Source organism: Halyomorpha halys, unplaced genomic scaffold (genome assembly GCF_000696795.3).
Source record: "Halyomorpha halys isolate HHAL.00 unplaced genomic scaffold, Hhal_1.1 Scaffold256.1, whole genome shotgun sequence".
Lineage (NCBI taxonomy): Eukaryota > Metazoa > Arthropoda > Insecta > Hemiptera > Pentatomidae > Halyomorpha > Halyomorpha halys.
Window position 1 is genome coordinate 316,270 of NW_027108006.1, and position 23,040 is coordinate 339,309.

General features: G+C 29.9%; 1 protein-coding gene across 4 annotated transcripts in view; it reads right to left on the bottom strand.

Annotated features, from left to right (window-relative positions):
- Positions 1–23,040, bottom strand: part of PCB (Pyruvate carboxylase) — a 576,937-nt gene that overhangs the window by 5,546 nt on the left and 548,351 nt on the right. For 3 of the 4 annotated variants that reach the window (XM_067046399.1, XM_067046397.1, XM_067046398.1), the window contains 11 exons: positions 20,650–20,777; positions 20,305–20,529; positions 17,411–17,574; positions 16,302–16,464; positions 15,947–16,129; positions 14,053–14,287; positions 11,454–11,486; positions 9,694–9,943; positions 7,299–7,430; positions 3,730–3,970; positions 924–1,173 (listed from right to left, as the gene is read on the bottom strand). In XM_067046399.1, coding sequence (XP_066902500.1) covers positions 924–1,173; positions 3,730–3,970; positions 7,299–7,430; positions 9,694–9,943; positions 11,454–11,486; positions 14,053–14,287; positions 15,947–16,129; positions 16,302–16,464; positions 17,411–17,574; positions 20,305–20,529; positions 20,650–20,777 — 2,004 coding nt within the window. The remainder of the gene's footprint in view (positions 1–923; positions 1,174–3,729; positions 3,971–7,298; positions 7,431–9,693; positions 9,944–11,453; positions 11,487–14,052; positions 14,288–15,946; positions 16,130–16,301; positions 16,465–17,410; positions 17,575–20,304; positions 20,530–20,649; positions 20,778–23,040) is intronic. The other variant, XM_067046400.1, reaches the window with a different exon arrangement.

Consider the following 23,040-nt stretch of genomic DNA (forward strand, 5'->3'; position numbering starts at 1 on the left):
ACAATAGGCTATATAATTATAAGTTTTCGAGAATAAATAAAGATTACAAGTCATCTATTCATAATCTCAAACTTTGACTTGCTCTGTTGGGGTCTTCCCCCCCCCCCCATGTATTGCTGGCATTGGCTTATTCATTTTTATAGTTTCAATACAGCCAAAAATTAATTAATTATATTCTATGAAATCTAGAACAGTTTTCCCAGTCCCTTCGATACCGCTATTATTTATTAAGTTAAATATATCTGATTTGCTAATATAATATACCATAACTATATCTGTTGTACAATTTTGTTTATAGATTTCAAATATTTCTGGATGTAACACACTTGTGCATAGTATAATTAAAGTAATAAAATATAATATCATAAATAATGTTTTGATTTGTATCTAGATGTTTGAACAATATTTCTCATTGTTTTTTGTATAAGTTTATGAGTCTCATTACTGCTACTATTTTCTCATAGAGAAGTTTCAGTAATGCATACTTAGTGCAGGTAGTTATTTCAAATTCCATGATTTGTCTAAAGTCTAATATAAATTTTTATGATGTCTTTCCCCATGTTTGCTAGTGAAAACAACGATTTTTGAATCATATGAGAAAATATATTTTTATAGAACTGCTCGGTGGGGTTCTTCTGATATTTTCTTGTCTTCTCCCGATATTGGGTCTTGTTTCATTCAATACAAGACATGCTATACAATTTCATTGACTTGTACAATGCTGGCATGTAATTTTGTAACTTCTATACTATCACTGATAATCGTCCTCATTATAGCTTGTACCTTGTAGTTTATATACTTGCACATGAACTAATACTTCATCATGAAACAGGGTTCAAGTAAAGTTACATTGATGTTCAGCTCAGTGCTCCAGAAAACAATGGAATATAAAGAAAATTAAAGACAAAGTTAATGCCTCTAACCTGTATCAAGTGGTGTTCCTTCTAAGGATGCAACAACGGCTCCCATTGACGGCTGAGACGTCAAACCTGACATGGAATCAACTGCAACATCAACAACATCAGCACCAGCCTCAGCGCAGGCCAGCATTGCAGCAACACCAGCTCCACTAGTGTCGTGGGTGTGGATATGGATCGGCACATCAGGGTGTTTTTCTCTAATAGCAGAAACTAATAGTTTGGCAGCCTTAGGCTTCAGCAGGCCAGCCATATCCTGAAATTGAATCATAACAACATTAATAGAATAAATACAAAATAATTTAAATGTTTATTGAATTTAAATCTATATTAAGATTTTATTTGTTTTGTTACTGTAAAATTTCAATAGTGTGCAACTGAACTTGAAATAGCAGTGAAATTGACTATATTAGGAGTAAATTTCTTTCATGAAAAAATCCTTGAAAGAATATTTTAAAATTTATACACTAAAAATTTTTAAAAATAGAACCAACTATCTTAAACAATTTAAAAAAAAAAAAAGCAAGATTATAACAAAATAAAATGTAAGAAAAAGTCTATAATTGTGAAAGATTAGTATAATTAAAAAAAAAATTATAAGAAGTTTTTTATCAGTAAACTATTTGTAAATTAAATTTAATAACAGTTATTTTATTTTGCTGAAGGGATACATTTTTTTCTGATATTCCAAAGAAGTTTTTCATATAATAATAATATATTCTTGTAAATACACCTTTTTTTTTTTTTTTTCAATAATTGATAATTATTGTTCTTAAGATTGTATCAGAGAACCATTGATATAGCAACTTAGAGAACAAGTTTAAAACTGATGATAAAGAAAAATAGACAATAAATGATCTCATGTAATATTTTTTATTGAATATAGACTTTGGAAATTACAAGTTTAACTGCAGAGGCTAGCAGATGTGCACAGCTAGTGGGGAACAACGCTTCCTCGGATGCCTGAGTTCAATTCAATGGACAAACACACAAGAAACAGCACACTTTAAATTGACCCCTGACACAAGAACATTTACTGTAAGCACCTCAGAGGAGAAAACCCATCGGCCATTGGGTATATAAAGGCCCCAATTGTCCCAAAGTAACAAGGCCTTCTTTACTGGCCCAATCACACATGAAGGAGTAAAATAAATTCAAAGAACTAAACCAAACTTCATCTTCTCTCACTCTCTGGTAGATATGGCACAAAGAGAGGAAGATGGAAAAGAAAAAGAAAAAAATTATTTTTTTTGTTTCCAGAAAAATAAGTATAGTTATGGTTAGTGAGTATTCAATTAAAATAGTTTTGAACAAAATAAATCTACAAAGAGCTGCCAATACTTCTTATCTGCAAATTAAGTAACTTTACAGGACAAAAGAAAAATAATTATTTATTTTACATCTAACATATTATTTTCTACCAGTTTTTTTTTAAATAACAAACTGCTCCTGATAGATTTTTGTAATATGATTAACAATAATGGTTCATTGTAATTTCATTTTATGTAGAAAGAGTAAAGAGGAAGATATAGACTCAGCGAAATTTTCAGACATCTACAAACATAAGTATATCAGCAGTAGTATTACAAGAACCAGGAAGAAAAAAAGGCAGTTACGTCACCCCAATTTTTGATTTCTTTAATGAAAACTACGTATAATTACTACTCAAAACTGATGAGTCTGCCAAATATAGGTAGGGGGATTAAAAATGGTGGCTGTTTCAAAACCTTAAAAAACATTAATTTTTCATTCAGAGCTCTATGTCTTAAAAACTACCAACAACACTAAAAAATCTAAAAGAACATTGTTTAAAGGAGAGTAAAATTGCTAAAATATGTGCCCTAATAGAGCGATTTATGTCCAATAGTTCTAAAATCTACTGAACGGTTAGTAGTTAGTTAATTTATTTTGAGAAATATATATCTCAGGTATGTGAGGAAATTAAAGCTAGTTAAACGTACTATAAAGTAGTTTAAGACCTTTACCTTCATTGGAATAGTAGTTTTCATAATATTTCCTAAAATAAATTGATTTGTAGTTGTTCGGACAATAAGTTTTAGTTTTGAAAAACTGTAGTTCAGAAACCATAGGATGTACAGATGTCTGTCAGAACTCAATTTAAAGCTATTTAAATTTACTTTAAAATAGTTTATAATGTTTATCTTTGTAGGAGTAGTAGTTTTTATGATATTTGACAAAATAAATTCACAAACTGTTAATTTCAAGTTGTTCGTTTAAATGTTGGATTTTTGAAATTACATTTTTCAAAATAAATTCACTAACTACTGATCTTTCAGTACGTTCTGTACAACATTTTTATGAAATATTACTTTTTAAAAAGCTGTATCTCGAGAACTATTGAACGTAAATAGCTCTATTAGGGCTTTCAGTTTTGCAAATTTACTCTACTTTAAATGATGTTCTCTTAGATTTTCTATTGTTGGTAGTTTTAAAGATATAGAGCTCCGAATGAAAAATTAATTATTTTTAATGTTTTTAAAAAGCCGCCATTTTTTATTCCCCCTACGTATACTTGGCAGACTCATCAATTTTGACTAGTAATTATACATAGTTTTCATTAAAGTAATCAAAAATTAAAATAACTGACTTTTTTTTCCTCTAGGGCTCTTGTACTATAGTAGTCAGCTCTTCTATCTGAAAATTTGATCAATCCTATATCTTCCTTTATACTCAATGGACGATAAATAAAATTAAAATGACACATGTTACTGATCATATAACAAAATTAAAAATAACTTAATCAATATTTATAATAGTAAACATTATAATGAGAAAATAACTATTATGATACCTTAATAGACAAGACATGAGTTCCGGCTTTAACCAATTCAGTAGCCAGAGTTGTGTAGTAGTTGAGGTCATACTTTGTTCTCTTTGGGTCTGAAACATCACCAGTGTATGAAATGGCTGCTTCAACAATACCTCCTGCTTTACCAGCGGCCTCCATTCCAAGGATCAGGTTCGGCAAGTAGTTAAGAGAATCGAAGACACGGAATATGTCCATACCTGATTTGACAGCTTGTTCGCAGAATCTGAAAGTAAAATATATATATAAATAATTGCATTAGTTTTTAATATTAATAATATTCTTCTTCTTCTTCTCCATAGCTCTTCAGCCCGGGATGCTGAATAATAGTTTTTCAAATGTCGCTACGCTTAGCCTTTTCCCTCTAGTTTGCTACTCTCAGCAACTTGAAGTTCTCCTCAACATCATCCATCTATCTTCTTCTCGATCTTACTTTTCTTCTGGCCTCATAAATTCTGCTTAAGAGCATCTTTTTTGATGTTCCGTCACACAGCATCTTCAGAACTTAGCATGAGGTTAAGTAATTAATAATCCGACAGGAATTTCATGGGTTTCAAAGCTTACAATTTCTGTATTTTACTCTTCGTCTTAGTTGGTCTCCATCCATGTGTCCCATCCCTATGATGCTAATTTGATGGAGGTGTTTTTGGAGCAGATCATGTTCTGTTACTAGCCGAAAACAAGCGACTCTCTCAGCTCTGCTAAGATTGCTGGGAATTTGTTTATCCTTATGCAGTAGGCTCTCCCACTTCTTTCCTTCCGCTTGAACTTTGTGTATAGCATTTGTTCTGTCCTTACAATAAGAACTTATAAGTGATTTTACTGTTCTGTAGGACAGTGGTAGAACAGGCTGGTTCTCTGCACAACCGAGCTTAGCCAACTAGTCAGCTTGCTCATTACCATCTATACCAACATGGCCTGGTATCCACTGCAGAGCTATAACCCTTCCTCTTTTCTCCGTGATAGCAGCCATGTTTCTGCACTTTTCTTCCGTGGGTGACTCTGCGGCATCAGGTGTTGTTAATTTTTGTATTACGGCTTGGGAGTCGCTAAAGATTAAAGTGTTGTCATTGCATTCAATAGTGGCTTCCATCGCAAACCAGATACCCTGCATTTCTGCATCATAATTATCACATCCAGCTCCAACAGGAAATGACAATTGAAAGTTGATTGAGTATACCTGCTCTAGCTCCCTTGTTAATACCGGACACAGACCCATCGGTATAAATGTGTAACCATTGCTCTATGGGGTATAGCTCATAAATTGTTGTTAGTGCAGCAGCTCTGAGCTCGGGTTCAGGGGATGTATAACCCATAGAGCTCATTATTTCTTATTATCCCCCATTCTTGAATTACTCAAAAGGCCAAATATTTTTCTAAATATTTTACTCTTAACCCGGGAGAAATGTAGCCTTGAGCATTTTGCTCAGATTGGGAAATATTCGTCTATATTTTCTTAGTATTTCATCTGTTTTGTTTATACTTTTGTCTACCTCCTGTTAACCCTTCAATGCTGCTATTGCCACTTGCTTATGTTACTCTTTTACCTCCACAGCTATACTCAATTTAGTTTTGCTTTGGCCTCCTCACAACGATAAGATTGAGCATTTCTCTTACCACTACACTTGTAGCGTGACATATTTTTTCATTTGAGCATTTTGTTCACCTGGACATCTCCTATGTTTCTTATTTTAAATCACGAACCAAGGCAAGAAGATTTTAGATCTTTTATAAAATCTGGGTTCTTTAGTCCCTGATGGAGAAGCTACAATTTACAATTACAATTTCAAATTGCATTGAAAGTAATTGTAAAGATTTTTATCAGTTATATAAAAATCACATCCAATTATATTTTTAAAAAATAGTAAAAATCATCTACCATGAGATAAATGATCACAGGATACCTCTAAGAGAACAAAAAGTAGGACACATCTACCTGGTTAAAACTCTTAATGGATTTGTGATAGTGGTAATAAATTTCTGTTTTAGCCATGTATGTATGAATAGGTCTTATAAATGTTGCATATAACCTTACTTTCATTTCCTTGATACCTAGGATGATTTAAAAAACTTTAAGTTTGGAAAATAGGCATGGTTACTGGCCATAAACCTTTTTTACACCTCCATTACCATTTTCATTATTTATTTCTGTTCCAAGGTAAGTAAAAGTTCATGTTATGGATAATATAAAGGTATAGGGTATAAGATTTTCAAAAACTCTTGAATTATCTGAGGCAATGCATATATATATTTCATTTTTGTATCATTTCCTTCAAGGCCCACATTTTTACTTTCGCTATTGAGTTTATTGAAAATATCAGTTAAGATTTGAAAACTACTAGCCTCAAGAGCTATCTACATCATATGCATATGTACAAATTTGACAACTTAAATAGAATATGCTTCCTTGCATATTTAAGATATTTACTATTTAATGTAGTGCTAGATAAAAGAGCATCTCCCTACCTTACATTGGTTGATATTGCAAACGTACTACTGATACTACTATAACTCAATTATGCTGGCATTACTATTGCCGTACAGTATACAGTCGTCTTTATATATCTTATTAACTTTTTTGGAATATTCTATTCTATTAGTGATTTAATTAAGTTGGCTTTATTAATGCTATCAAAAGCTTGTTGATAGTCAATGAATAGAATATGAAAGGACACTATATGCTCTATGGTTCATATTTTATTTTAATAATCTAATAAATTAAATAAGAATCACACTAGTAAAAACATAACAACCATAATAAATTTGTTTATAATAAATAGTTGAAATAAGTTTTATTTAAATGAGAAAATGCCAAAATTAAAAAAAAAAAGAAAGAAACTCTGTAAAGTGTAAAAGGCTTTTTAAATTATTTATAACTCCAATAAACAATCATTTTAATTATTTTTTTCATTTTTAATGTTTATCTATTAAATTTTTTTCAATGATTTTTATATTCCTATTTTATCTTAATTTAGTAGCTTATGTACAAATCAATTCAACTGCAAAAAATTTAAATATATAATTTTCAATGATTCTTAATCAATTAGAAACATAAATTATACAATATTTTAGATATAAAACTTAAAGGTTTTTACATGTCAAATCCATGTGGCACAATCCTTCTCTCCTTCAAAGCAAACGAGAAGCCTAAAAAGACCATGCCCCAGGGGCTTATGTTTACATTGAGGTTAATATGAATGTCTGTCATAGCAATCTAAATTGAAAGAAATGGGGGCAAGTGAATAGCTTGTACTCTTTCCTTATTCCTCGGCCATGTCTCAGGTCCCATCGCAAAGTCCACCTTTTTGGATTCACTTTCCTGCCTGCTTACCCTCTCCATTGCACTACTTACACTAAAGTTAAATCTGACATTAATGAATGATTTGAGCTTGACTTGTTCACGTAAAGAATGTAACATACACAAAAAAAAGTTATGAATGACTGTTTTTTTTTGTTGTTTTTTTATCATGCTGAAGATTCAGTAGGCTATGCTATGACTGCTTCTAGTTTACTTAGCAAAAAAAAAAAACAATTAAGTTAAGACTTGTACTCACTTATATACAACATTGTCGGGATAATTGGTATATCCAACGGCATTAGCACCTCTCAACAACATTTGGAACGGGATGTTGGGGATAAGTTTTCTCATATCTTCTAGCCTTTCCCATGGGCACTCATGTAAGAACCTAAGAACATAATATTTTTGTAGAAAGAGAAAGTACTTAAGAATACATGCATTAAAGAAAATGTAGCTTTAAATTTGTTATAATTTTAAAGATTCAAATTCTCATAAGTTTATGTTATGGATATCTTGGATAACTAAGAACTTTTGCTTTAAAAATGAAAAAATAAACATAAATAATAATTAAATAAATGAAGGAAAATACAAATAGAAATAAAAAAAAAAATCTTAGGATAACAAAAAAAAAAAAAAATCTGAAAAACAAAATAAATCTGAACTTAGGTATAATAATGATGTCCATTAGAGAGTCGTTTCAGTTAGGGGAGGAATCACCGAAAAGTACTAATATAAACAGAGGAATCGTAAAAAAAATATAAAATGAATATTCAAAATTCAGTCTTAAGATTAAACAAATAAATAAAAGCACTTAAATCTACATACATTATTGATCGTCCTGGTTTAAACTATTTTAAAAAATACAATGTTTTAATTGATTAAGTCTTTTTAACATTCTTTCTTGCGCATGAAAAACATTAGGACATAAAACGAAAAATGTGCCAATTTTATGAAACACATTGAAAATATCTGATTACTAATTCAATCTGATTTTCTTCTTCCTTTCCTAGTTTATTAAAATTCTTTATGATCACTAATTATGGCTATATCTTTTTTATTGAAATTAAATGTATACAACTCATGAATTAAAAGATTTTTTTTGTGCCACAGATAAAGATTTTCACAAACTGTTCTAGCAAGCAAATAAAAAAATTCATTTAGTAGTGCAAATTTTTAATTCATAGAAACATTTAATTCATACAACAACGGAACATTCGTTGGAATTACGTTTGTGAACTTACTAGACTTTTTTCCCAACTGATATTATAGTTAAAACTTCAAGGTAACTCGTTTCAATTTCAAATGCTCACCTTAGATATATGTTATTATATTAGAAAAGTTTGTAAATAAAAATGTGGTATCAAGGTATTGTGTTATTAAATATTATTATAGAAACAATTTACTTGTTTAAGAAAAAGAATTTATTTTTTATTAATATACTTGTTTGAGAGTGGTTTAGTTTCTTTAAAAACAATTTTGATCCTTTTTCTCAACTTTATTCTTTTTAAACTTCCAACGTTTCGACCACTTAGGTCATTTTCAAGGATTCCTTTATTTTGTTTTCATTTTTTCTTTAAAATTCTTTAAATGCCGGCTAATTGTCTTTGTCCCATAAATTCTTCTATAAAATTCCTTCCCAAATTTAAAACTTTTACTAACCACTTTTCTTACTATTATTTTCATTTGCTGCTGTTTGGAGTTTGCAAATGAAAATAATAGTAAGAAAAGTGGTTAGTAAAAGTTTTAAATTTGGGAAGGAATTTTATAGAAGAATTTATGGGTCAAAGGCAATTAGCCGACATTTAAAGAATTTTAAAGGAAAAAATGAAAACAAAATAAAGGAATCCTTGAAAATGACCTAAGTGGTCGAAACGTTAGAAGTTTAAAAAGAATAAAGTTGAGAAAAAGAATTGTTTTAGTGAAAAAAAGATGTTATAACTTTTAGGAACATCGTTGATTTACAGTGTGTAATATATAAAAGAACATATATTACCATTTTCCTTTTATTTATAAAAGGTGCTTATGCTTAGAGTGATTTTGTTTTTATAAATCACTTTATTATTATTATTTTTTTCTGGAAAAATTAGCGCTTTTCATGACTCCATTATTTAACTTAACATTTGAACAACATTTCAGGCTTTTTTCCCATTATCTAATTCCTTGATGTGCACTGTACACTGAAATAAGGAGGAGAAGATGGGAATGAAAAAAAAGGGTATTAATTTTGAGACAGATAATAAGAAAATACTTATAACTAATAAACGACTATGTGGACTTTTATTCTAATTTTCATTTTCAATGTGACAGCTTTTTTAATCTGAGTTGATATATGTCTATAAAATAATTTAAGAAGAACAAGTAACTGAATAATGAGCAACAAGGCCATAATATTGTTCAAACGTTAAGAAAAAATAAAGAAATTATCAAAAGGGCTAATTCTTACAGAAAAAGAAAAAAAGTATAAAGTACAAACAAAACCTTTTTGAAAAATCAAGTGAAAACATATAACTTAGGATGTATCATTAAATTTATGAATTACCTTTCTAACCAACATAGTAAATTACAAATAAATAAAAAATATTCTTTATTAATGTATAAGTATACATAACTTAAAAAATAAATATAAAAACTTTTTTTGGATAGATAATTACCTCAAAGCAACATCAAATGTGGCTCCACCCCAGTTCTCAACAGCATAAAGGTTGTTGAACTTATGGGCAACGTAGGGAGATATCTTGAGGATGTCCCTAGACCTGATTCTAGTAGCGAGTAAGGATTGATGAGCGTCCCTGAATGTTGTGTCCATCAGTAAAAGGCCAGGATGTTCTCTAACTGCTTTAGCAAATGCTTCGGGTCCTTTTTCTTTATAAATCTGTCTGAGACCCGCAGGGGGATCAGAAACTGGGGGGAACAACAAAATTGAATTTTAATATATTAGGCGGATATAAAAACATTTAGTGAAAATACAATTAAACTTCATTTTATATAGAGTTAGTCACAATATCTTGAATATATTTTAATCGAATTAGAAGTATTATTACTAATACTGCTAATACATGCATCATTAAAATTTTCTCTTTAATTTAAACTTTAAATAAATAATCAATATATTTCTTTTTTATTATTTTTTTATTTACTGTTATTTACAACTGTATACAATTATATACAACATGTAAAATTGCAATTGAATATAAAATAACATGATACAAACATGTGGAAAATCTACTCATTGATAGAACTCCAATTATGTTAGTAGAAAAGATCTTGGAGCCATCTTCTTTTCAGATGCCTTGGGGGATTATCAGGTATTGAAAGAGAAACCAGGTTAGAAACAAGTGGGTTTGGGTGGTTGGGAACATTATCATGGAAGAATTGGTATCTGGTGACATAATTGATCTTGAAAAAAATAACTATTTCCTTATTCAAGATCTATTAAAGAAGGAAAGATTCATTTTCAATATGGTATGTTTATTTTTACTAACTAATTTAAAAATAAATTCAAGGTAGATTATACAGTGTCCTGTTCATAAAAAGCTGTGGCTCCAGTTGTAAACCTATGATCTTCATGGTTTATCATGAAAAACACCATAAAATGATTCTTTTTGGAATCAATAAAGAAATATTATATTATGTAAACTATAACATGTAATATCAACTAAATTTAAATATATTTTTTTTAATGAATGAAAAACTACAAACTATTTGGAAATAAACATTTTTTAGTCGTGCTCAGAACATGCAAAATCACCACCCATAATCATGCTTATCTTAATACAGTTCTAATTACAACTACCACTATGAAAAGCACTACTTACATTGATATTTCACGATTTGTTAAATGACTTTTTCAAAATAATTATGATATAATACTATGAACAATTAATGCATATTAATATATCCATTTAATATTAGAAATTAAAGAATATAGGTATTAAAAATTTATATTTATAAATTGAAAGACTTAAAAGAATCTGCTTAATGATGATTCTTATATTTTTAATTTGATCAATGTGATAAAATATGATTTCTGTAAACATTACAATGAAATGAAGATGGATTTAAAATAATTTATAAAATAAAAGGCATAAGGGTCTTAAGAATTAGTTAAAAATTATTTCTCAAAAAAAAAAATAAATAAATTATGTTCTTTATTATGTGGTTCATATATTGATAAACTGTTGAAGTGATTTAAAAAAATTATAAATGCCTATCTTGAATAAGAAATCTTTTGAAAACAATTCAGATATCAAGGTATAAGTATATTTTTATGGATAACTTCATAAAAAATAATTATTTTTATTTAGATTGCTAAAGCCATTTAAATAAATCTAAAGCTAATTTAAATTTTACATATAAAATAACATATAATACATGAAATCACATGAAAAAATATTGAGGATCAATATCTCACCTACTACTTCACCATCTTCAGTTCTTGACAAATCTGCACATAGTCGCATAATATATGTAAAAAAAGAAAAGAAAAGAAAACAGATAAAAACTAAGCATAAAGAAAAAAACCATAAAATCTAAAGAAAAAAGAAAGAAGGGCCGATCAGCAGATTATTAACAGCAATGAAAACATAGGAGAAATTAAAAACCAGCAAGGACAGCGTGCTTTAATTCTACAGCACAAAAAATGTATTACCTTTACCGTTAACATAACTGTCCTTATCTGAAACAGATATTAAGTAAGATTAATATCCATTATAAATTAAGCCCAAATATACAAACAAATATTAATCAACAAGGGTTTGTATTTCAATTCTACGTAACACACAGCATACAGATGGAAAAAAAAAATGAAGAGAGCGACTGATGAAAGGATATTTCTGAGAACCTGTCTTTTTTTCCATTAAAAATTACTAATTCAAAAACATATGTCAACGTAGAATAGAAAAATGTCAGACAAGGAATCCAAAACATAACATAATAAGCTTAACAACAGAACTATGGAAACAAAAGAAGAGATATTTAATCAAGAAAAAAAAACAATAGGTCATCAAGGTATGATGTCAAGTTTCCAAAATAATAAACATAGGTTGGAACTATACTTCATGGAACTATTGATGCCAATAATCATTCATTTTAATTCAATGTTTGTTTTTTAAATACTTCATTTAAAAAAAAGTAAGGATCAATTGATCTGATTCTTGGTATTTTAAAACAATCTCTGAACCTGTAGAACGAAGATAAATTAAAATATTCTACAAATATTCTTTTTCACAATAAGCCTCGAAATTTTCGCTTATTTAATTTCTTGGATATAACAACGATATCAGTTATTTATTTACTATTTTCTGAAGGATTGTTGTAGTTTATAGAATAGTATAAGTTTTTTTTAAAAACTAGCAAAACTAATTAAAAACTAACTATACAAAATATTTAGAAAGAACAAAAACAAATAACAAAATATACAAGAGCAAAAACGTCAAATTTTCATGGAATATCACATAAAAAAAAAATTGTTAGGTTTTCAAAATATTCCTACACCAGTTAGGGAAAAAACATGCAACAAAAACTTATGCAAAAAAAGTGGTAAAAGAATAATACATTAAAAAAACACAACACCAAAGTGACTTGAAAAAAAAAAAAAAATTAAACAATGTGACTGATATATTTACATAAATTCATAATTATAAAAGAAATAGTCCTCTATATCTTTGAATGTAGCTGCTATATTCTTCAAAAATATCTTATACATACAGATTCAGTTATATTATGTTATATTAATTTTAAATTAACAGTAAGATCTATGAGTAATGATTCAGCTACATTCAAATTAACAAAGCTCCCTGTTAAAAATAACTACTTTTCATTGTTTAATAATGTAATGTTTTATAATTTAATTAATTTATTCTTGAAGAAAATAAAATTTTTAAAACGGAAAGAAGTGGAAATCACATTTATTTAAACTTACAGCAGAATGATAGTAATTTATGGAAAAAATAATAGTGCTTAGCGATGCATTGAGTCAAAATAAACAAATAACTAAAAATAACTTATTTTTCTCAAATTAATTGCAAAGAGGGTCTTAAGTTTTTTTAATAACCAGTTTCTAAAAGTGTGTTAACCATTTTCTATATAGTACCTTGATAATTAAAAATCAAAAGTACCCTTGGTTAATAACAAAAATAACATATATCTCAACCGATTAACAAAAAAGAATAACAGGAAAGCAAAAAACAAAAACAAAATGACTTGGTTATTTTGGAAAATCATTTAGAAATTCAACATAGTTTTTCCAGTAAAAGACTGTTTGATAGATCAAGAATTCTATACTGGCCTATTTTTAGCAAGTGATAATTAATACTTAAAACAGACAAGTATACAAATATCAATAATATAAAAACATTAAAAACAACTTGTTATTATTTTTAATTAATATTTTAATTATAATCGATAAAAGTTATAAATGGAATTTTTTTTTTATATTGAAATTACTAAGTTCTGCTGTATAATGAATATCTTTGAAAATCAAGAAAAGAAAATCATTACGTATTTGTTTGAACAACTAATGAGAAGGATAGAGTGAAATTATCGGGCTGTGTCTTAATTTCAATTCAAATCTTGGGAGATCATTGCGTGAATTACAATGTGGTTAAATAATGACCTTTTCTCAATTCGATATTATTTTAAAAAATAGTAGAATTATATAATAACAAAGATTAGGATGTAATTATTTTTTTTAAATACATTTACTAAATTTTATTAGATTTGTTTCTACTTTTCTTAAGATATCTTTAGGCTTCTCAATTGAAATTGTTAAGAACTTATGTCACAGCCCAATAATACATATGTATTTTTAAATTCAATACTATTTCCCTTCTAAATCATTAATATGTATTTGATTATTTAAAAAATGAAAAAAAAAAATCCACACCATTGCTGATACATTGAAAACTCTTGGTGCAAAATTCCAAAGCAAAAAAGCAAAAATACTGTATTTTAGTAATTATTGATAACTATTTGGCCAACATCCAGTGCTCTTAGGGTATTGTATCACTCACCCAGTGGTATAGAGGGGACATGTGGGTCTATATCAGATGGAGGGAGCTTGGTAGCGAGTGGAGTCGAAGGACCGTTGACTAAAACATTGCCAAGATAGTTGAGCAGTTTTTGCGCTCTGTTCTGGGAAGGCACAAGAGTGAACAGTTGTGGGTTCTCATCGATAAAGTAGGTGTCCACTGCTCCATTTATAAACTTCTGGTTGTCCATCACGTTCAGCAAGAATGGGATATTAGTCTGGAAATAAAAGATATAAGTAGTAACAGCATACTAAGGAAGACCATGAATGTTTAAGAAATCATGAAACTAATTTGACTGAAAATGAAATTTAAATACTTCAGCCATCATTATTTAGCATATTTCTATTAATATAATAATAGAAAAAAATAAATTGTTATTCCAAAAAAACCAACATTTCAAGAAAATTTTGGTTTTTGGAGAGACAGTAGATGGGCAATGAAACAAAATTTAAAATTTTAGGAGCATTAGGAAAAAGGAAAGGGATATATTTCCTTAAGGGTTTAGTATAGTTAATGAAAGATTTATCAAATATAGCTGTTTTGTTCGGTCCGGGCACCTACATTACAATAGTGAATTTCAAATTCAATATAAAGGAATATGAAGATATACAGAGAGAAACAGGATTGTATAATAAAACATGTAATGAAAGCATGGAAATAATGAGGATTCAATTATGAAAATGATGAAAAAACACTTCATAATTCTCTTCAGTATTGTTACTAGTTCTCCACGTAATTAAAGTAAAGAGAAATGAGCAATGAGACACAATTTGGAGGAAAGAGTTTATAAAAAAAGATGATAGGCACAATGGAACAAGTATGGAAATTGAAGGATGAGTTATGTAATCTTTATAGGAAAAGTTTCGATTGAATATGTATTGAAATGAAATGAAATAAAATGAAATTTTTTTTTCTGGAACAATCATTTCTCTTCTTGTATTTTCCTAGCTGCATCATAGGCCCCTGTTTAAATATTGAACTACAAGACATAAAATAAGTCAAATAGCAATATACAAATTGAAAATAGACACATACATGAATATTTCTACAAACTTAGTGGGCATTTTTTCTTTACCTGTATGTGGAAGATTGATCATTTGCATTTATTGATGGATAAATAAATGGTGTTTAAATTAGGTTAGAGTGGGAGTTTTTTGAATGAAGATGAAGGAATTCTAAAGTTAGGTAGCATGAATGATAAAGAATTTTTCAATGAAGCAATATTATAAGAAGAGATTTATAAATTGGTAGGTTAAGATCTTTTATTCAAGAGATGGTGGAAGAATGAAGGTTGAGGACAAGACTATATAAAAGTTGTTTTGGTTCTTAAAGATTGGAATTAAAGAAAAGGAATGCACCAAGAGAGTTTTGTCATTATAAATTAGGATAATTTCCAACCAATATAATTTATTTTTACAATCTCATACTCACAAAGTAGTTCTCTCTACATAAGTGGCAGAGAATGAGGGAGGGTATTAGAAGGTGATGAGTACTTTTATTTCAAAATTTTAACAGGTGGGACAGCTTTTAATTGGGGCTCAACTAAAATATAAAAGCATAGAATGGTTCTCAGAAGGAGACCATTCATTAACAATAGTTTTGGAATTATCTGAACTTTTCACATAAAGGTATAAAACACTGCATTTTTCATTCCTTTATATCCCTGAATCAGATTTCCAAAGGATCATGCAACATCCTTTACATTATTCCAACATCAATAGCTTTAAATGAAGTCTTTAACTCCCAATTCATAGCCTTTTCTAAATAAGTATACTGATTTTTCCAAAAAATTTTTTAGTACTAACAATAATCGCTTGATAGCCAATTAATAAAAAATGCTTGAGTAATTATTTAATAACCTATTTGGTATGCTCACCTTGACTCCTCTGACTCTGAACTCTCGAAGAGCTCTGGACATCTTGGCACAGGAGGCATGAAGATCGCTGGCATGGGCGATGACTTTACAGAGCAAAGAGTCATAGTAGGGAGATATAATGGCTCCAGCGAATGCCGATGCAGAATCTAAACGGATACCCATACCTTCACCAGACCGGAACACCTGAAAGAAAAACATGGTAAGTATAAGGAAAAAAAAGCAGAATAAGCAGGTCAGGAAAATAATGAATGCACATAATAATCTTCAGAGCTTTTATGTAATGCATATGATAAAAAAAAAAAAAAAAACACAGGAATTTCTATACATAACTAAGGACTAAATTAAAATAACATACTTCTATTCTTCCTGTATCAGGCTGGAAATTCTTTGCAGGATCTTCAGTGGTAACTCTGCACTGGATGGCAAAACCTTGAGGTATGATCTTTTCTTGCGAAAGACCGAGTTCAGGTAAGGTGTGGCCTTCGGCTATCTTAATTTGTGACTGTACTAAATCAATTCTGTGAACAAACACCATCAGTGAGTATATATTGAATCGATAGTACAACATATAATATAGGGTGTTTTTTTTAAGCCCGATAGAACTTGAAATTGTAAAAAATAACACAAAAAATTAAATTGTAATCAAATTTTTTTTTTTATTCGAAAGATCAATACGTGACATTAACATTTGAAAATGATTTCGGGCATATGGGCACCGCGGCTGTTCTTGACGAAGCGCATTCTGGACGTCCAATTTTGGGCCACTTTTTCGAGCACTGCTGGCCGTATGTCACGAATAACACGAACAATGCTGGCCTCCAAGGCGTCAATTGTTGCTGGTTTATCAGCATAAACCAGTGACTTCACGTAGCCCCACAGGAAATAATCGAGAGGTGTCAAATCGCACGACCATATGCGGCAATTTTGCTTATTAACAAACCCGTTAAGCCAAAAATGCGCCTCATCGCTGAACACAATTTTACAGAATGCGCTTCGTCAAGAACAGCCGCGGTGCCCATATGCCCGAAATCATTTTCAAATGTTAATGTCACGTATTGATCTTTCGAATAAAAAAAAAAATTTGATTACAATTTAATTTTTTGTGTTATTTTTTACAATTTCAAGTTCTATCGGGCTTAAAAAAAGACCCTATATATAGAATAATTTATTAAAGGAGTTGTCCATGAGCGGTCATAGAGGGCGAAAGTGTAATCAGGACGCTTAATATTTTTGCTTGTTTTAAGTAGTTATATAGAATTTTCTTCAGTTTAATTTTTTTTTTTTTTTTTTTTTGAGTGGTTTTGACGAAAAACATGTTTGAATCTGTAGTTTTTTTATTCTTTCACTTTTTGGAATTTAAATTCAGAAGAAGTAAAAACTAAAACTAAATTATCAAGAAAAAATAAGCAAGATACAGTAGAGTAATATAATAATAAAATATTTTTGAGATTTGTGTATCCATACCCTGTGATCTCTTCAGTGACCGTGTGCTCTACCTGGAGCCTGGCGTTGACCTCAATGAAATAGAAGTTACCCTGTTGGTCCACCAAGAACTCTACGGTACCTGCATTCTCGTATCCTACATGTTGGGCCAACTTAACAGCATAATCAAGCATCTTAGCTCTGACCTACAAAATATATTGGAGGGTGCTGTTAATGAGTTGAATAGTTAATATGATTATAAGTTTTTTTTTTTTTTTCAATTTAACAGTTTGTTTATTTATTTGAGATGACTACACAATCAATAGTTGACACTCTAAAAGAATTTTATGATCACTAAAGAACGTTTTTTCTCATATAAAAAAAAATTTCTTTCAAAAACTTCAAGAACATCATTCGAGCCCGATACTGTTATCTAGGGGCTAACACTTAAACCTTAATTCAAGAAAAAAATTTCCTGATGTTAATTTCTTGTATATATTTTAATATTAGCAGTGTATAAATATATAATATATTGTTATGTTTGTACATATTAACTTCGAAAGAGACAGGGAGTTATTATATTACTATTCAACCAAACAGTACCACTATTTCGATTCTTAAACAATATTGTTACAACTCAAAATCTGCTTTGGTTCTCTCCTTCTTTTTGAATCCTTGTTGGCTTAACTGATGGTGAATAATCTTTGTCTGCCTCAAGGATATAAGGAGGAGCATACCCAAAGAACTTGTACACCCCTTTGGACTGTAGATGCATACACAGTGAGGTCCTATTCCCAAGGACCCAGGGCGAGTGGATCTAGGATTTGCTATTTATCCTGAATGGATCTAAGGTGAATATCCTAATAACTTCCTTTGTCCCATTTGACTATTGACAAATATCAAATAGTTTAGATCAAGGGAGGATTCAAGGTGCGTATCCTTAAAACTCGCCAATCGTTTGTGGTTGGGTCCCAACCTCAGAGCACTCGATTCGGAACGCTGTGGGTTCAATTCCATCCTGGAGCAGTTAATATTTACTTCTCTGCTGTCTAGCCTACAGGGGTTGGAAATAAGAACCACAAGGTCTCCTTATCCGACTGGTTCCCTCCACCACCAATACCAATTGTATGTGGTTTGAGGATTGAATCTCAACCTTGTCTGATCCTCCTGTCTAGCAATTCTAATCTTAAATGAATATACGTTACCTGAGGCATTCTGATACTTGTACATCACACCTCATAAATTGCTACCTTGACTAACTAAATTTGGACCAAATCGGACGAGCCGTTCTCAAAATCTATGTGTCAAGGAAACTAAATTTGTTAATGTATAACCAAAAGCAGATAATGGAATTTGATATGGGGCCAATTATAACCACAATAACAAATAATCAAAATTGTTGGAAATAAACGGTAGTAGTAGTACAAGAGCCGGAAAGAAAAAAAGGCAGTTATCTAACCCCAATTTTTGATTACTTTAAGAAAAGCTATGTATAATTACTAGTCAAAATTGATGAGTCTGCCAAATATAGGTAGGGGCAATAAAAATGGTGACTGTTTCAAAACCTTAAAAAAACATTAATTTTTCATTCGGAGCTTAAAAACTAATAACAACACTAGAAAATCTAAGAGAATATTATTAAAAAAAGAGTAAATTTTCTGAAATATTAGCCCTAAAAGAGCTCTTTACGTCCAATAGCTCTCGAGATATAACTGTTTGAACTCAGGAACTATGTGACGTACAGATGGCTATTAGCACTCAAATTAAAGCTAGTTTATTGGAATATAAAGAAGTTTATGACCTTTACCTTCGTAGGAATAGTAGTTTTCATGATATTTGCTAAAATAAATTGATTTATAGTCGTTCGGCCACTTGGTTTGATTTATGAAAAACCTCATTTCAGAAACCTTTGGACGTACAGATGTCTGCCAGCGCTCAAAATAAAGCTAGTTCAATTTACTACAAAAAAGTTAATTATGTTTTACTTTGTAGTAGTTTTTATGATATTTGACAAAATAAACTCACAAAATGTTAATTTCTAGGTGTTCGTATAAAATGTTGGATTTTTGAAAAAATATATCTCTAGATCCATAAGTATGTCTGCTAACACTCAAAATAAAGGAAATTTAACTTTCTATAAAGTAGTGTATGACACATATCTTGGTAGGGGTAGTAGTTTTTATGATATTCACATATGAATATAAATTTGGCTAATGAAAATGTGTCCGAACAACAATAAATCAATTTATTTTAGCAAATTTCATGTAAACTATTACTTCTACGAAGATAAACATCATAAACTAGTTTATAGCTCATTAAACCAGCTTTAATTTGAGTGCTAATAGACATCTGTATGTCAAATGGTTTTCGAGATATATTTTCAAAATAAATTACTGATTTTTCAGTACGTCCCATACATTTTTTTGAAACGTTGCTTTTTAAAAAGCTATATCTCGAAAAATATTTAACGTAAATTACTCTATTAGGACTCATATTTTAGCAAATTTACTCTTCTTTAAATGACGTTCTCTTAGGTTTTCTTTTGTTGTTCCTACTTTTTATGATATAGAGCATCGAATGAATTTTTTTTTCTTTTTTTATTTTGAAACAGCCACCATTTTTTATTCCCCCTACCTATATTCGGTAGACTCATCAATTTTCACTATATATACATAGCCTTCATTAAAGTAATCAAAAATTGGGATGAAATAACTGCCTTTTTTCTTTCGGGCTCTTGTACTATAAGCTTAGTACCGGAACAAGGACTTATCTACAAAAAATACTGCAATGAATTGGTTCCTTACTGAACAAAACATAGAATGCGAGAGGAAATTTTCGGTTCTGTAGACAATTTTTTAGCTTATAACAAAACCTCTACCTTACTACTTTCGGGAGTGAGTTATTAACAAAGTAATTCTAGTAATAAGAAGACTCACGGCTGGTTCGAGGTGAGGTGCGGGTGCCATTTCGACGACTTTCTGGTGCCTCCTCTGTACGGAGCAGTCCCTTTCGTAAAGGTGGATCACATTGCCGGCCCGATCTCCGAGCAGTTGGACCTCGATGTGCCTGGGTCGTTCGACGAACTTTTCGATGAACATGGCTCCGTTACCGAAAGCTGCGGCGGCCTCAGAGCTGGCTCTCTCGAAGGCTTCTTTGACTTCCTGGAAAGAAAAAGACTTTGAGCAGGAGTCTATAGTAGATACAATAGAGAAAATAACCTCTAGTCTTTGAAAATACATTATAGAACTATAGTACACAATATGAGGTATAAAGTTGCTTACTTCCATATTTCTGACTACTCTCATTCCTCTACCACCTCCTCCGTAAGCAGCTTTGAAGATTACTGGGAGTCCGTGCTTGAGGCAGAACTCGACGGCTTCTTCAGAAGTGGTCACTGGCCCGGGTGTTCCTGAATAAGGATAATTAATAGAAGTTATAATATAGCATTCATTCTAAGTTTTAGAATACATTACTATATATTACTAAGAGCTAAAACTAAAAAAGAATACAAAATTGTTATTGGTACTATATTCAAGAACCGTTTAGTCAAAGCGTTTCTCCAATAGTAGATTCAAGACAAAGCAATATAAGATAAAATAAGCTTAGACCAAGACCTCAACAGTCTAAAAACGCTAAGAAATACTAAATAATAGTATTATTTAAATTAATTATTTATTGCATTATTAAATACAAAACTATAAAAAAAACATTTAAGTATGTATAATTTCTAGGGGCGTGACGGCCATGCGGGTTGGGGCACAGGTCCCAGTGCGCTCGGTTCGGAACGTCGTGGGTTCGATTCCCACCTGGCGCAACTAAACATTCATTTCTTGAATATTTAATATATGTACGAAAAGTTTAAGGATTTAAGGCAAGTTTCATAATAACTGTTAGCGTCGTGTCAGTGCTTAAGTCTTTAGAATTCTTTTTTTTTTTTCGGTTATTGTGTACAGTCTCCGATTCGGTTCACAGACATTGGAGGGTAAAACCCTAGAAATAAATAAATAAAAATAAATTTGGTTACTCCGTTAAAGATATTTCTCGTCCAATGCACAGAGATAGTGATTCCAAAATATTTTATATTTTTCTGTAGTCGATTCTTGCCGCGTATACTTTCCTTTAGAGCATTTTTAATTGTATTTTTTTTTGTTTTAAAGAGCGACTTTGTTGTGGGTAGTTATCCAGCGAATTCTAATGATCAAGGATAAAAAAATTATTTTTGGATTCTAGGAATAAACATCAACATCGATTCATAATTAAATTACTTTATTTACCTTGGTGAAAACCAATCAAATGTTTTATAATCAAATATTTCACTGTAAGAACAAAACTTATGATATAATGTACACTGAGAAAACTTAATGAAGTAATTTTTAAGAATAAAATTAGCTTAATCCTCCTACCTAAATAGGATATTTATTTGAACCAAGAAAATTACCTCGGGTAGCTTGATAAAAAAATAATAAGAAGAAGAAAAAGAAATAAAGTAAAACGTTAAAGAAATAACCGAAATTAAAGGAAGAAGCTGGAGGCAATTCAATTTTCGTTTACAACAGGAGCCTTGAGAAAAAAACAAAGAGAATTAGGAAGGATCTACTCTTGTAAATGGGGTCTCCTAAAAATGTAATTAAACAATACCTTGAATTTTTTATTTGTAATACTTTAATTATGGTGCATTTAAATTACAAACATTTTGATTTTGAAAGTGCTCTTTAAGTGGCAATTAATTTAGGCAAAAAATGGTTCATTAAATTCATATTTTTTTTACATAGAAGTCAGTGTGATTATTCATTTCCCAAGAACAAATATGTATTCAGTTGATGTTGCAATTTAATTCAGCATTTATTGAAAAGAAATAAAGATTAAATTGTTTTATAAGACAAAAGATCCCTAAGCATAAGAAAATTGTACAAATTATATGTACATTTGATTTATAGCATAGAAGGCGCAATAAAATAGTATAATTATCTACTATTTGAGTTTTTTTGACCGCACCCGGACCATATTCCATTCAACTTAAATATAACTTATATTAAAATTGTATATAAATAATTTTAAATTCAGAAATAAAGTAAAAGAAACTGACTAAATACATAAAAACAAAAACAAAAATAAAATGGTTGTTACAAATTATCAGTAATATTATAATATTGGATTAAATTGGTTAAGTTAAAGGTAGTTGAGCATAAGGTTTTAAACGAGGAAAGGATTGGTACATAACGAATGTTAAAAGATTTTAACATGTTTCATTTTTAACAAGCTGTTAATAACGGAAAAAGATATTGTTAAAATCGATGTTGTTGTATGATTATTAAAAAAGAAGGAATAAAAAAGAAATGGATATCGGAACGTCGAAGAAAAATTAATTTAAAAAAATACGATAAAAAGGAAGAAAAATGTCATTATTAAGTAAGTATTAATGCATTATGGAACAAAAGAAATTATTTAATAAAAACCTAGAGGGGTTTTCACGAATGGGAAAGGAAAAAAAATCCAGAAAGAGGTAGGAAGAATTATAAAAGATTTGCCAAAGGAAGCAGTACTAAGAAAGGGAATATACAAATCGATAGGTCGGGATCTTATATTCAAAAAGAGAATAGAAAGACGCACGGCGAGAAGTTGAAGAATGTAGGGAGGTTTTGCTGTTCTTGATATAGAAAGACACCAAGGAA